At 45.0% G+C, this 16,678-nt stretch overlaps 1 protein-coding gene across 3 annotated transcripts in view; it reads right to left on the reverse strand.

The window, feature by feature from the left end:
• LOC109866009 (PH and SEC7 domain-containing protein 1) overlaps window positions 1–16,678 on the reverse strand; it is a 66,078-nt gene that overhangs the window by 41,648 nt on the left and 7,752 nt on the right. For all 3 annotated transcript variants that reach the window (XM_031799307.1, XM_020454540.2, XM_031799308.1), the window contains 5 exons: window positions 14,122–14,310; window positions 13,251–13,331; window positions 12,809–12,921; window positions 12,660–12,718; window positions 10,705–10,794 (listed from right to left, as the gene is read on the reverse strand). In XM_031799307.1, the coding sequence (XP_031655167.1) occupies window positions 10,705–10,794; window positions 12,660–12,718; window positions 12,809–12,921; window positions 13,251–13,331; window positions 14,122–14,310 (532 nt within the window). The remainder of the gene's footprint in view (window positions 1–10,704; window positions 10,795–12,659; window positions 12,719–12,808; window positions 12,922–13,250; window positions 13,332–14,121; window positions 14,311–16,678) is intronic.

Raw genomic sequence — 16,678 nt, forward strand, 5'->3', positions numbered from 1 at the left:
CTGACGATGCACTGAACTAGGTTAGACTTAGAGAGGCAACGCAGAAAAGGGGGACACGAAACATCAGACATGTGGGTTACGTATGTCAAGGAACTCTGAAAGCAGTAATCATTTATACCATTGGTTATCTACTAGCAGACTTGACCATCTTTTCACCTCTGTGGAAGTTTGACAGTGGACCTGTACTTATTACAATCATATCATTCTTCCAATGCATTCATCCACTTATGAAACCTAACAAAAGTATCCCTCCAAAAACCTACAACAGTGTTGTTGAACAAAGTAATTGAAAATGAATGCCCTCTAACCCTCTATCATAATTAGTTTAATAATTATTATATTATTAAGAAGGAATAGCCTGGAACCGAGAAAATATGCTAAACTCCTGCTATGGAGGCCTAATATTGTGTTGAGAAGGCTGAGAGATAAGTGTGACGCCATAGCCAGCTATCTGCACAGTACAGGAGATTGCTCCATTCTGTCTCTCTATTGTAGTGTTAATGGGAAACATATCACTGGGTTTAATCTGAAAAGGCTGCAGAGGCGAGAGAGAGAGAGAGAGAGAGAGAGAGAGAGAGAGAGAGAGAGAGAGAGAGAGAGAGAGAGAGAGAGAGAGAGAGAGAGAGAGAGAGAGAGAGGGGGATGGAGAGAGGAAGAGAGGAGAGGGAAAGTTAGTGAGAAAGAGAGTTAGAGCGTAAAAGAGAGAGCCAGAAGTACAGAGGGAGAGGATGAGAGACGGTGAAACTGGTACCGTGGGGGTGCTCAGCCTGCTCATTATTTTACATACCGCCTGGTTCCAGCTGCAGCTGGAGGGTTCCGTTTAGTACCCCTCTGTGTAGCCTGTCCCTCCCAGCCATCCCTCAACATATGGCACAGGTTGAAATTCCCCAAAATATCACCTCAGACTTGTCTATAATCTGTATAACTGAAAATGCTCCCTTTGTGTTTTTCCAGTATTGTGGATGCAAAAGGTATTCTCAATGCTGTATTGTACATCCAAATACTGTACTACATATGGAACTTGGTTACCCCCCCCCCCCCAAATATCACCTTACCCTCCTCTATACATCTCGAGATCTTCTGATCTGAGATCTCTATGTGATTTCCTTTAAGATTCTACAATATTCTAGATACAAAACAACGTCTCTATGATGTATTTGAACACGAATATAAACATGTACATAAACAAACAAACAACTGTACAACACGCCTTGTAACTTCATGGTCAATAAAATATGCATAAAAGAAGTGGGCGTGCACAAAAATAATAAGGAAAGGTGGGAAAGTAAAAAACAGAGGAGTGGCCATGAGCTCCCTAGTATGTACGTTGATGAGTGGAAGTGTTGTAGCGAGAGAGAGTGTGTGAGAAAGAGAGGGATAGTGTGAGAGAGAGAGGTAGTGTGAGAAAGAGAGAGTGTGAGAAAGAGAGAGAGAGAGTGTGAGAAAGAGAGGGATAGTGTGAGAAAGAGGGAGATATTGTGAGAAAGAGAGAGAGAGTGAGAAAGAGAGATAGTGTGAGAAAGAGAGAGAGAGTGTGAGAAAGAGAGAGAGAGTGTGAGAAAGAGAGAGATATTGTGAGGAAGAGAGAGAGTGAGAGAGATAGTGTGAGAAAGAGAGAGAGTGTGAGAAAGAGAGAGAGAGAGTGTGAGAAAGAGAGAGAGAGAGTGTGAGAAAGAGAGAGAGAGTGTGAGAAAGAGAGAGAGAGAGTGTGAGGAAGAGAGAGAGAGTGTGAGAAAGAGAGAGAGTGTGAGAAAGAGAGAGAGCGTGTGAGAAAGAGAGACAGTGTGAGAAAGAGAGAGAGAGTGTGAGAAAGAGAGACAGTGTGAGAAAGAGAGAGAGAGTGTGAGAAAGAGAGAGATAGTGTGAGAAAGAGAGAGAGAGTGTGAGAAAGAGAGAGAGTGTGAGAAAGAGAGAGAGAGTGTGAGAAAGAGAGAGAGTGTGAGAAAGAGAGAGAGAGTGTGAGAAAGAGAGAGAGTGTGAGAAAGAGAGAGAGAGTGTGAGAAAGAGAGAGAGAGTGTGAGAAAGAGAGAGATAGTGTGAGAAAGAGAGAGAGAGTGAGAAAGAGAGAGATAGTGTGAGAAAGAGAGAGAGAGAGTGTGAGAAAGAGAGAGAGAGTGTGAGAAAGAGAGACAGTGTGAGAAAGAGAGAGAGAGTGTGAGAAAGAGAGACAGTGTGAGAAAGAGAGAGAGAGTGTGAGAAAGAGAGAGATAGTGTGAGAAAGAGAGAGAGTGTGAGAAAGAGAGACAGTGTGAGAAAGAGAGAGAGAGTGTGAGAAAGAGAGAGATAGTGTGAGAAAGAGAGAGACAGTGTGAGAAAGAGAGAGAGTGTGAGAAAGAGAGAGAGTGTGAGAAAGAGAGAGAGAGAGTGTGAGAAAGAGAGAGAGAGAGTGTGAGAAAGAGAGAGAGAGAGTGTGAGAAAGAGAGAGAGTGTGAGAAAGAGAGAGAGAGTGTGAGAAAGAGAGACAGTGTGAGAAAGAGAGAGAGAGTGTGAGAAAGAGAGAGATAGTGTGATGTTAGAGCTAGAGATTGTGAGAAAGAGAGAGAGAGTGTGATGTTAGAGCTAGAGATTGAAGAGAAGAGCAGCACACAGGTTTGCCTCCTCCGGGGGCACTGCTATTTCATACCGCTGAAAATAAAACACTTTGAACCTCAAGAAAAAGGGAGGGAGGGAGAGGAGAGGAGAGGAGAGGAGAGGAGGAGAGGAGAGGAGAGGAGAGGAGAGGAGAGGAGAGGAGAGGAGAGGAGAGGAGAGGAGAGGAGAGGAGAGGAGAGGAGAGGAGAGGAGAGGAGGTGAACGAGAGCAGGCAAAGAGTGAGAGGGTGGCATGGTGGGGGTGCTGTGGTGCTACACTGAAAACAGAAACAACAGAGAGAGAGAGAGCGACAGAGAGAGAGAGATCAAGAGAGAGAGAGAGACCAAGAGAAAGGCTGAGAGAGAAAGAGAGAGAGCGAGAGCCCGAGAGAGAGAGACCGAGAGAGAGACCGAGAGATTTAGACTGAGAAACCATAATATAGAAATTAGGAGGAATGTAGTGTGACTGTGTGTGTGTGTGTGTGTGTATGTGTGTGTGTCTGTGGACATGTTTCCCTATCTTATCAAGACCACAATGTCCTGACAAGTCACCAGAATGTCCTGACACAGTAGGAAAACAAGAAATAAGTCAGGACTTTTTTCATGTCCTGAATTTGTTAAAATGCTATTTCAGGCTTAAAGTGGAACTGACAGTGTTTTACCTACTTTGCAGATATGAAACAAACAATCATAAGATCAGTCAAAAATATCAAACTCCCAGTTTATGTTACAAAACCAACTTTATAATAGCTTTTAAAAATAGGTTATATTTGACTCAAAATCCCATGACGTTTGCTGGCATTGCTGGCAGAATAGATGGATACAGTTCAATGCATGATTAATATAATTCACCAATACATTTCCTGGTAGTCCAAAATTGCTGTCAGGTTGTAAATAAAAGCTGTCCTGATACATTGTTTTCTTCCTCCACCCATTCGGGGTGCACTGTTTCTGTTTCAGTGACTCAATATTCTGAACAAAAACGACTGTAATTAAGGCTGGGAATGTCAATACAATCAATCTAGCAAGGGCAATGATCACAAGCCTGTCATAACATGAGTAATAGGCTAGCGCACGTGTCACATGTCAAACACAAGACGTTACACATTTCTATCCGGCCACGCAATGATTTGGGTTGTCAATCCATACCGACCGCGTAGCGCTGCCAATGTGCTGCACGACCAGGAAAGACGCGATTCGGGTGATGTTGATCGTGGAGAAAATGGCAGAAACTGAGGTTTTGTTTTAAGCTGCCAGTGAGTCGGGTGAAGCTAATAGCACAGAAAGTGAGAACGAGTGTGTTAGAGTGGTGAAGAAAAGGGGAAACGGGAGAAGAAAAGCTGTGGTGGAGGAAACCACTCGACTCATTTGTAGTCGGAGTGAGGGATTTGGATCAAAGTGTGGAGTTGTGGTGAGAGTCACAAATTAGTGGTCTTATTTCGATTTTTTTGGTGTGTTTTTAAGACTCAAAAGATACCGGAGTGGAATGTTTTCCTGTATGGATTTTCGCAGGCAGGTCATCCATCAAGGGGGTTATTTCTGGGGTGGCACAAGAAGTAAAGTCAGAGGATATAACTGAAAACATCGATGGAGTGGTTGGTGCACGTCGACTGACCTGTATGGTGGACGGAGAAAAGGAATTAACTTTATCCATGCTACTGTTCTATCATGAAGAGTCTCTCCCTTCTCAAACCAAGTTAGGATTCATGAAATACCCCGTGGGAGCTTTTTGTGCACAAGCCCCTTCAGTGTCATAAATGTCAAATACTTGGTCATGTGTCAAGTGTGTGCAGAGGGGAAGAGTATCATACGCCAGATGAAGTGAAATGCTGCAACTGTGGAGGTGAACATGCGCCTGAATTCCTGGAGTGCCCTGTTCGTGTGGAGGAGAATGAGGTGGCAAGGAGTGTCCAGTGTGTCTCCTATCTGGAGGCGGTGAGAAGATGGGAAGGAACGAGTGTCGGGGAAGAAACAATGGTAGTAGAGCCACCACGACCAGTGAAGGGTTCTCATCAATCGAAGGCATAGTGAAATGCTACCTGTTAAAAAGGTGTACTTTGTATTATCTATTGAAATTGTCATAAACTACAAGCGGAGAACAAGTTTAAGAAAAACTGGAATCATTGTGAATGCCGCTGAACGTTATTCGGGTCTTTGTGATTTCACAGTCGATGTCATGCAAGAAATCCTGTCAGTGAATGTGCTGCCATCACAGGCCCCTGAGCGTGTGTAGGGATGTATTTTGGAGTGGACTGGGCTTGAAGAAGTGGGATGGCTTTTCTTAGTTGACGTGTTTTATTTTGTATGATGTCGTTTTCCCCCTTTCTCGCCATGTTTTTTTTGTTTAATCCAGCTGGTGGCGGTAATGTGCCATTAACATTGGATGCCAACCGCCATTAAACCCCATCGAAGAAGAACGTGCTGCACACCAAACGGCAGTGCATTGCCACTCACACAACACTCCTCCCTGACCAACAGGAGCCAGCCCATCATCACTAATGGCACTGAACAAATCTTCTACCCGACCGAAAGTTTAAACATGTTGTATCAAATCTAATTGCATTGGTCACATACACATGGTTAGCAGATGTTAATGCGTGTGTAGCAAAATGCTTGTGCTTCTAGTTCCGACAGTGCAGTAATATCTAACAAGTAATCTAACAAATTCACAACGACTACCTAATACACACAAGTGTAAAGGAATGAATAAGAATATGTACATAAAAATATATATGGATGAGCGATGGCCGTGAGGCATAGGCAAGACACAGTCGAATAGAATACAGTATATACATATGTAGGATGTAGTAATGTAGGATATGTAGATATTATTAAAGTGAGGTTATTTAAAGTGACTAGTGATACATTTATTACATTTATTAAAGTGGCAAGAGATTTGAGTTTGTATGTTGGCAGCAGCCACTCTATGTTAGTGGTGGCTGTTTAACAGTCTGATAGAAGCTGTTTTTCAGTCTCTCGATCCCAGCTTTGATGCACCTGTACTGACCTCGCCTTCTGGATGATAGAGGGGTGAACAGGCAGTGGCTCGGGTGGTTGATGTCCTTGATGATCTTTTTGGCCTTCCTAAGACATCGGGTGCTGTAGGTGTCCTGGAGGGCAGGTAGTTTGCCCCCGGTGATGCATTGTGCAGACCTCACTGCCCTCTGGAGAGCCTTGCGGTTGTGGGAGGAGTAGTTGCCGTACCAGGCGGTGATACAGCCCGACAGGATGCTTTCAACTGTGCATCTGTAAAAGTTTGTTTTAGGTGACAAGCCAAATTTCTTCAGCCTCCTGAGGTTGAAGAGGTGTTGTTGTGCCTTCTTCACCATGCTGTCTGTGTGGGTGGACCATTTCCATACGCCGAGGAACTTCTCCACTACTGTCCCGTCGATGTGGATGGGGGGGATGCTCCCTCTGCTGTTTCCTGAAGTCCATGATCATCTCCTTTGTTTTGTTGACGTTGAGTGAGAAATTATTTTTCTGACACCACACTCTGAGGGCCCTCACCTCCTCCCTGTAGCCGTAACCTCCTCCCTGTAGAAATTTCAGGACCCAGTTGCACAGGGCGGGGTCAAGACCCAGGGTCTCAAGCTTAATGACGAGTTTGGAGGGTACTATGGTGTTAAATGCTGAGCTGTAGTCAATGAACAGCATTCTTACATAGGTATTCCTCTTGTCCAGATGGGATAGGGCAGTGTGCAGTGTGATGGCATCTGTGGACCTATTGGGGCGGTAAGCAAATTGGAGTGGGTTTAGGGTATCAGGTAGGGTGGAGGTGATATGATCCTTGACTAGTCTCTCAAAGACTTCATGATGACAGAAGTGAGTGCTACGGGTGAATATGTCCGTAAACACACCAGTCAGCTGGTCTGCACATGCTCTGAGGACGCGGCTAGGGATGCCGTCTGGGCCGGCAGCCATATGAGGGTTAACACGTTTAAAGGTTTTATTCAAGTTGGCCATGGTGAAGGAGAGCCCACAGGCTTTGGTAGCGGGCCGTGTCAGTGGCACTGTATTGTCCTCAAAGCGAGCAAAGAAGTTGTTTAATTTGTCTGGGAGCAAGACGTCAATGTCCGCGACGGGGCTGGTTTTCTTTTTGTAATCCGTGATTGACTGTAGACCCTGCCACATACGTCTCGTGTTTGAGCCGTTGAATTGCGACTCTACTTTGTCTCTATACTGACGCTTTGCTTGTTTGATTGCCTTGTGGAGGGAATAGCTACACTGTTTGTATTCGGTCATGTTTCCAGTTGCCTTTCCATGATTAAAAGCGGTGGTTCGTGCTTTCAGTTTTGCACGAATGCTGCCATCAATCCACTGTTTCTGGTTAGGGAAGGTTTTAATAGCCACAGTACAACATCACCGATGCACTTGCTAATAAACTCGCTCAGCGAGTCAGCATATACGTCAATGTTATTGTCTGTGGCTACCCGGAACATATCCCAGTCCACGTGATCTTGGTAAATAATGCGGTCGGCATTTGATTGTAAGGAATTCTAGGTCAGGTGAACAAAAGGACTTAAGTTCCTGTATATTGTTTTGATGCCACCATGAATCGTTAATCATAAGGCATACACCCCTGCCCTTCTTCTTACCAGAGAGTTATTTGCTTCTGTAGGTGCGATGCGTGAAGAAACCGGGTGGCTGTACCGACTCTGACAACATATCCCAAGTGAGCCATGTTTCCGTGAAACAGAGAATGTTACAATCTCTGATGTCTCTCTGGAAGGCAACTCATGCCCTAATTTCGTCCACCTTGTTGTCTAGAGATTAGACATTGGCGAGTAATATGCTCAGAAGCGTTGGATGGTGTGCTCGCCTTCTAAGCCTGACCAGTAGGCCGTTCGGTCTGCCTCTCCTGCGACGACCACGTTGTTTTGGATCGGTCTCTGGGATTAGATCCCATGTCCAGGGTGGAGGTCCGCACAAAGGATCTGCTTCGGGAAAGATATATTCCTGGTCGTAATGTTGGTAATTTGACGTCGCTTTTATATCAAATAGTTCCTCCCGGCTGTATGTAATAACACTTGAGATTTTCTGGGCTAACAATGTAAGAAATAATAAATTTTTAAAAAATGACTGCATACTTTCCTAAGGACCTGAAGCGAGGCGACCATCTCTGTCGGCTAAATGTCTATGCCAAGTTTAGGTTCCAACAGGTCATTGCTGTAGCATCAGAAAATGTCATCATGATTGTCAAAAAGTTATAAGATAAAGGATTCACACCTGGCGAAAAATCACTACTAAAGGACAATAGGACACACAAGCGAGGGTAAATTATTCAACAGTGAGCTGGCATCGTGAATTCAATTTCTTTCGTGTGTCCCGTTTACAGTACACAGCGGAGGGAAAGTGTAGAGACATGCCACAATCCTAGCTAGGCTACTAAAATGTTGCAGTCTGGCTTCGGTTTTTAAAGTTTGAAAATGAATTATCAAAAAAGTAAACCTGCAACAAAACACCATGTAAATGAGAAACATATAGGCCTATTACAGCAACATTTGATCAGTAGCCTAGGCAGGCTACTCAACGACATTTTTCAGCAATATTGCTGTATGGTGGAGCCTATCGTTAGCTAGCTAGCTGTTAGGAGGATGTTATGCCATGTCATTGAAGGAGTGGGTGAGTGACAGACTTTCCCCCCCTACAGCTAGAGATGCAGGTGTCATTTGGTTAGCTAGCAAAAAATATGAATCACTTTGCTAGCTAGCTATGCTGAACTTGAACAACTGTTATCCAAAGTTAGCAAAGTTAGTTGTTAATCAAATGTTTTTGTCATTGATCAAATGGGAGGGCAGGCAAGTTCCCATTCAGTTGTAAAAACGTGCATGCATGCTGCAGAAGGATGAGCAGGCTACTATTACTATCATTTATCAGTGCAATTTCAACTAGCTGAAAAAGTTTGACAGGGTTTATCTAATGTTCCCTTGTTAGATTTGAGCTCATCTCGTTTTGACTAGCATGAGCTAGTTGTTGATCTTGTTGTTGTTGATGTGCATAGGCAACTGAAGGAGAGAGAGCCTACCTTTTCATGATTTGTTTGATCAATAGGACTGCAAAGTTCCCAAATGTAAGAGGACTCCCACGGTATTTGCAGAAACCCATTCAGGTGTATTTTGGGGCTTTTGGTGAATGTGTTCTAATGATCTAAAGTTGTGCTGTTGCTACTGCTTGTAAACACACAGTCCAGTTCAAAGTGAATGATGGCAGGCCGTGTGGCAAATGGCTTGTTTGCATATAGGCCTACTGTAGCGGTCACGACTCCCACCGAAGGTGGCTCCTCTTCCTGTTCGGGCGGCGCTCGGCGGTCGTCGTCACCGGTCTACTAGCTGCCACCGATCCCTTTTCTTTTGATTTTGTCTTATTGGTTACACCTATTTCTCGTTTAGGTTTTAGTTGGGCTATTGAAGCCGGTGATGCCCGCCTGCTTTTGTGCGGGCTTATTTCCTCTGTTCGTGTTTGTGGTTGTGCGACATCCTTGTTTTTCTCTGGACTGGTTGGGTCCTGGTTTTGGGCCGGCCTTTGTTATGCGCCTGGTGTTTTGGCGTGACTGTTTTTCCTGCGCCGGAATAAAAAACCATTGTCCTTTACCCTCTGTTCCCTGCGCCTGACTCCGCACCCACTACTCATAGAAGTGCGTAACAGTAGCTCTCATTGGCTATGGCGCACCGGTCTGCGTAGACTCCATTCCTGGACAATACATTTTTTATTAGGTTTTATGTATTGCAGTGTTTACTAATTGTCCAAACACACAGCTGCTTTCCCATTCTATATTGCTATAGAATTTTTCACAAATGTCTTACTTTATGTCATTCCCAAACCTTCTATGAATTTATGAAAATGAGTTAGGTTAGGGTTAGGAGTTAGTTTAGGGTTAGGAGTTAGGTTAGGGCTAGGAGTTAGGTTAGGGTTAGGAGTTAGGTTAGGGGTAATAGGATTTAAATGGAAATAAAATGTTTACTCCCCCCAAAAAATCCAGAAAATTTATGAGAGAGAGAGAGAGAGAGAGAGAGAGAGAGAGAGAGAGAGAGAGAGAGAGAGATAGCCCCTCTACTTTGAGTATTTTAGTGGGGATGTCAGGCTCAGGTTGGCCCAAGCGTGTGTGTGTAATGTAACATTATTATGATAATGGGTGACCAGGGAATACACACCAGAGATAGAAGGGAAATGGAAAAGGAGGGAAGGGAATGAAGGATATGAAGCAGATTATCGGGAACAACATGACAGTCATTTAGTCAGAATGAAATGATGTTGGGATAAGCTAGGATGGGATTGGGGCATCGAGGAGAAGAAGGAGTGGGAGAGAAAGAGAGAAAACGAGAGATAGAAAGTGGGCAGGGAAAACATTTGGAGAGTTAGAGAAAGAGGGAGAGAGAGGGAGCGAGAGGGAGAGAGAGGGAGTTGGAGGAGAGGGAGAGAGATGGAGTTGGAGGAGAGGGTGAGAGAGGGAGAGAGAGGATGTTGGAGGAGAGGGAGAGAGAGGGAGAGAGGGAGTTGGAGGAGAGGGAGAGAGAGAGAGGGAGTGGGAGGAGAGCATGATTTAAAATACACTTCCTAGATATATACAGTGCATAAATAAAACAGCTACCACCTCTCTCTCTCTATCTATCTTTCTCCATCTCTCTCTCACCTTAAAGCTGTACCATGGCAGGGGAGCTGATGCTATCCTGACTTAATAACAGCAAAGCCTGTCATTTTTAGAATTCATATTCCTTCATTTCTGGGTGAAAAATATTGCCTGGTTCCCTCTTCCCCCTTCTCCCTCTTTCTCTCACATGTATTATAGATACACCATTACAACTTGTTGACTTACGCGTTGAGGGAACCCTTTGCAGACAAAACGAATCAAACGCATCATCATTAGCCACGTCAATGGCAGGCAACCCCACTGATTTAGCTCATCTGGCATCCGCTGGTGTGCCTGTGGGCTCCCAATGAATGGCCCCAGATGGGCCTAACCCCATTATGCTGCCCACAACAGGGAGAAGCTAATAGCATAATCTAACGTTGTCTGATCTCGAGCAGAGATTCACCAGAGGGAAGGTACAGTAAGTCTTCTCCTGGTCTGCTAGACAACACAACAATTAGTGTGTGTATGTGTGTTTTTATAGCAATGTACAGTACAGTGACTCACCTTCAGCAAGTCTTTGGGAAAGTCTTGACCCTCATTCAGACCCTCCAGGTTGTCAATGAACTGTGTGCAGGACATCCTTTTGCCAATGTTCTGAAAAACATGACACACAGTACTTACTCTATGCTATTAGTCTCTCTAGACCAGGGATTGGCAACTTTTGAACTCATAATAAGAGGCCTCAGTGACTCACTGGTCTGCATACCCACATCCATAGCCACATCCATGCCCACACATTCAGTCAGAGACCTAGCCTTTTAGGGGCCCTAAGTTACATTCTACAGCTAATTTCCTGCCATTTTAAACTACGTTTTGATAGCTGGCTAGCTGACATGGGCTGAATGAGTGACTGTCAGTGACTGTTAGTGACTGACATAACAAGAGAATAACTGCTGATGCACAACCACATTTATAAATTGTACCTGGTGTATTCTACTATTGTAACTCATAGTAGAATATCATTAGGTACCCATCCCTGCTCTAGACAGGTGGGTTTTCTCTCACAATGTACCAATGTTCCAGCATACATGTCTGTCCTCAAACCAACTTCGGTTTGGCAGAGAGGAAAGGGCGGAGTTGGATGCCGGAAAATCCGTCCAGAGAAGGACGTAAACATCTCCGGTAGCTAGCTAGATATTTTCAATGAGTGTGTTTCGCAAGTGAGTAGTTTGCATGCGCCATGATGTTAGCTTTACCAGCTTAAAACCACTGACTGGTAGGGTCAGTGGCTAGCTATCCGCGTCTATATTGTGTGTCCGCCTCTACTATGTTTCCGAGGGGATTCTTTTTAAGCCCCGCCTAGCCAAACTTGTGATTTGTTAGACCTAGCACTATTGCCCTATCCCTGAGATTTCCGAGACTACTATGCTATAAATGAATATAATCTTTAAAAAGCACCACCAACATCAGTCATCTAAAATATTCGAGGCACAGATTGTCTAATTCATCTGTCCTTCTACAGCTCTTTGACAAACTATTATATTAGAATTCATCTCTGAAGGATGTTATGGGGAGAAATGACTTTCAGGGACCTCATCCAATTGATTTAATCTAGCTGATGAGCTGAGAGTGTTCAGAAGGAGATTGTTTAAAGGACGTCACGCTGCTTGCTTAGCGAGTACCGCTTTCTCCTGATTGGGCTCCCACTGAGGCTCGAACGCATGACCTCTGCCTCGCAAACAAACGTGGCCGCCCTCCTGAAGCGTCTTACTCAGTCACACGCGGAAAAGCTCGTTTTTCGGCAGCGCAAGGGGAGACACTTCGGGCTGAGGAGTGAGTTTTCACAGAGCCCCATCTGCTACTATTGCATGCTGGGAATATTGCTGAAAAGAGATAGTGAGTGAAGATAAAGACAAAGAAGATGCTGGGGACTATGATGATGATCAGGATGACGCCATTGATGACGATGATGATTTTGAAGAAGAAGAAGATAATGACATTGGTGACAATGATGAATGATGATGATGATGGTGATGAAGCACAGAACTATACCAGCCAGGCATCTCTCAATCCCCCCTTCCCCTGAGAGAGTGGGTTTCTCATCAAGCCAGCTCTAGCCCCTTCAACCAGACCTGAATATTTCCATATAATATAAATGGTTTCGACTAAACTACCTGGAGTCATCTGTAGAGGCTGCACATCACACCATGCAGCAATAGATGGCCTAGATTTAGAGTTATACTGGAATCAGTCTACAGTTTGATATGGACTGGATTATATGATAGTGTAGGAACACATTGTAATCAGGAGGCTGGTCCCAGATCAGCTTTCGATAAGTCAGGGGCTTATTTCCCAAAGCTACCACTATACTGAGTCAGTGGAGCCTGGGGGGGAATGGATCTCTGAAAAATGTCTCTACACTGAACTCTACCCTGAACTTAATGACATTTGTATCCCTAACACACACACACACACACACACACACACACACACACACACACACACAGAACTCAACTTACATGGCCATGCAGGTCTGTGTTTAGCAGCATCAGGGCACAGGTCAAGGTATGAACACCATCTGGATAAGGAGGAGACATTTCAATCTATTACCATGACGACGGAGCTGTGCTATTTCTATAGTGGAAATGAGACAGTGGCGTCCTCTTACCCTCAGTAGGTATGAGTATTGGGTTACAGTGCAGGTATCTCCTGGAGAAGTGAGACAGCACCCTCTCCCTCTCCTGAGTCTCTCCCATCAGGGAGAACTGCTTGAGTAAGGTCCTGGAACACACAGACACACACATTGAGCAGAAACACAGTGCTTCTCAACCCCAATCCAGTATCCAGTTTCTCTAGTATCCTAAAGGGTGGCAAATGTTGGTTCCAGCCCAGCGGTAACGCACCTCATTACGCACCTGTCCACCTCATTCAACGACTTAATTAATCACCAAGCCCTTGATTAATTGAATCAGGAACATGTTTTTCTGGGCTAGAAACACAAGTCTGTCATATTAGGCTACTTTCCCTCAGCCTGCCACCAGAGAGCAGTATTACCATCAACTAACCAGTGGCTGGCTAGTTGAACAAGTCAGTCAGTTTGAACCTCTCACCTCAGAGCCTGGTCCACATTAAGACCTGTGAAGTTAAAGAAGTGTAGATACTCCTCTGCAACCTTATGACTGAAGTCATTGCTGGGGAGAGAGAGGGAGACATAGATAAATAAATAGAGATAGAGACAGGAAAAGAGAGAGAAAGAGAGAAAGAGAGAAAGAGGGAGAGGGAGAGAGAACAACATGTTAATCAGCTGCTGGCTTTCCCAGCTCAAACACACAAGGCCACAGTTGGGTTGTGTCCTTGAGACGAATACTTGGGGCCAAAAACTATGATTCCCAGAGTGCATCTGTCAGAGAGGAGGAATCTCTTTTCATCCTAAATTCCTTTTCATCAGACAGATGGACGGACGGATGGATGAGCAGAAAGACAGATGTGCAGAAAGATGGACGGACAGACGGCTTTTCATTGGGTATGATCATTGTAAGAGTTTAAGATGCGCCCCCACCAACGTGACAACTTTGGACTAACTCCCCTTATAATAACACTTTGAAACTATGATTCCCAGGGTGAATCTGTCAGACAGAAGGAATCTCTTTTCATCCTAAATTCCTTTTCACCAAACAGACGGACGAAGGTACAGACAGACGGACGGACGGAGAGACAGGCAGACAGGCCGGAAAGACAGACAGACAGACAGACTAATCAAAGAGTACAACCGCGGAGGAAAACCAAGGGGTCAGACAAGGTCCAGACCAGGTTTAGTATAGAAGAGAGCGAGAGAGAGAGAGATCTTGGAAATTTTAGCCACATCCATACTAGGTGTTGTCATCGGCAGTATACACGCTACACATAGCATAGACAAAGTACAGCAGCACATTGTAAAGAGAAGGATCGATAACACGAGAAGGCTGGGTGCCAGGTGCTCACTTCTTGCTGAGGTGACGGGCCACGTCGGACTTCCTGAAGCCGTCCAGGGTGAAGAGGCGCTTGGCCAGGCGCTTGGCGGCCTCTCCGTCAGCACGGTTACCGTTGGTGAGGGTGTCGCTGCTCTCCAGTCCCAGCCGCTCACTGAGGTCCTGATCCAGCTCCGAGTCTGTCGCCAGACGAGCCTTCTCCCTGGGGGGGAGAGAAAAAGTAAGAGGGGGGAAAGAGAGGGAGAGACGAGTTAAGAGAGGGAGGGAGGGGGATAGAGGGAGAAAGGGAAGGAGCGGGAGGACAAAGACAAAGAGTGAAGGGAGGTGTGGATAAATTATGATGCAACCCACTTTGTTGTAATTTCTTCACGGCAACACTGTAAAGCTTGCAGCAAAACTGTAAGTCTCTGGTCAGGTCTACTGAAAAAAATAGTCCTGGAACCTTTCCTATTGTAGGCCAATGCTTTCTTCTGGTGTGACACAATGATAATTCAGCACATTAATACACTCAAATGTGGACCATGTTAAGCAGACACAAGGCACAATAAACAGAAGGACACATTATACAACCTCCTTCCATAAATCTATCTTTTCCTGCAACTCTCTCTATATCACCCAGTCATTTAACCCCCTTTCAAGCAGTAGAGGGTTCAGGACAGCACGCCACACTATATCTCAATTATATGCTGTGGTAATAGCTTTCCGCATGTTATGTCACCTTGGAACAAGAACAGAAACAGAAAATGAAGACCTGTGAGTTCTATCTGTTGATAAAACATGGTTTCAAATGATAGAAGAGGACTTGAACTACAAGTCTGGACTTCAGCCATAATATATCATAATAAATGTCCTCTCACTGTCTACTGCGTTTATTTTCTGCAAACTTAACATGTGTAAATATTTGTATGAACATAACAAGATTCAACAACTGAAATATAAACTGAACAAGTTCCACAGACATGTGACTAACATAAATGGAATAATGTGTCCCTGAACAAAAGGGGGGGTCAAAATAAAAAGTAACAGCCAGTATTGGTGTGGCCACCAGCTGTATTAAGTACTGCAGTGCATCTCCTCCTCATGGACTGCACCAGATTTTCCAGTTCTTGCTGTGAGATGTTACCCCACTCTTCCACCAAGGCACCTGCATGTTCCCGGACATTTCTGTGGGGAATGGCCCGAGCTCTCACCCTCCGATCCAACAGGTCCCAGACGTGCTCAATGGGATTGAGATCTGGGCTCTTCGCTGGCCATGGCAGAACACTGACATTCCTGTCTTGCAGGAAATCATGCACAGAATGAGCAGTATGCCTGGTGGTATTGTCATGCTGGAGGGTCATGTCAGGATGAGCCTGCAAGAAGGGTACCACATAAGGGAGGAGGATGTCTTCCCTGTAACACACAGCGTTGAGATTGCCTGCAATGACAACAAGCTCAGTCCGATGATGCTGTGACACACCGCCCCAGACCATGATGGACCCTCCACCTCCAAATTGTTCCCGTTCCAGGGTACAGACCTCGGTGTAACGCTCATTCCTCTCCGGCCTGTCTACGATAAACGCGAATCCGACCATCACCCCTGGTGAGACAAAACCGTGACTCGTCAGTGAAGAGCACTTTTTGCCAGTCCTGTCTGGTCCAGTGACGGTAGGTTTGTGCCCATAGGCGACGTTGTTCCCGGTGATGCCTGGTGTGGATCTGCCTTACAACAGGCTACAAGCCCTAAGTCCAGCCTCTCTCAGCCTATTGTGGACAATCTGAGCACTGATGGAGGGATTGTGCGTTCCTGGTGTAACTTGGGCAGTTGTTGTTGCCATCTTGTACCTGTCCCACAGGTGTGATGTTCGTATGTACCGATCCTTTGCAGGTGTTGTTACACAATGTCTGCCACTGCGAGGACGATCAACTGTCTGTCCTGTCTCCCTGTAACACTGTCTTAGGTGTCTCACAGTAGGGACATTGCAATTTATTGCCATGGCCACATCTGCAGTCCTCATGCCTCCTTGCAGCATGCCTAAGGCACGTTCACGCAGATGAGCAGGGAGCATCTTTCTTTTGGTGTTTTTCAGAGTCAGTAGAAAGGCCTCTTTAGTGTCCTAAGTTTTCATAACTGTGACCTTAATTGCCTACCGTCTGTAAGCTGTTAGTGTCTTAACGACCGTTCCACAGGTGCATGTTCATTAATTGTTTATGGTTCATTGAACAAGCATGGGAAACAGTGTTAAACCCTTTACAATGAAGATCTGTGAAGTTATTTGGATTTTTACGAATTATCTTTGAAAGACAGAGTCCTGAAAAAGGGATGTGTCTTTTTTTGCTGAGTTTAAATCCATCCAAGAATACAAGCTTGGGAACAGTATTTATAATATTTAAAGTATGACAGAAACACACTTCACCCAGACTACCAGGACTACAGCACAGCACATTCAGACTTCCTTATTATCACTGAGTCATACACACCTCCACAGAGCAAACAAGACATTCTATTAGCTGAATGAATGGCTTTGTTACTGAGCAATGACTGATCACCAGACACCCTGGTCTCATATGGAGCCTACAGAGGCAGTGAG

Source organism: Oncorhynchus kisutch, linkage group LG20 (genome assembly GCF_002021735.2).
Source record: "Oncorhynchus kisutch isolate 150728-3 linkage group LG20, Okis_V2, whole genome shotgun sequence".
Classification (NCBI taxonomy): Eukaryota; Metazoa; Chordata; class Actinopteri; order Salmoniformes; family Salmonidae; genus Oncorhynchus; species Oncorhynchus kisutch.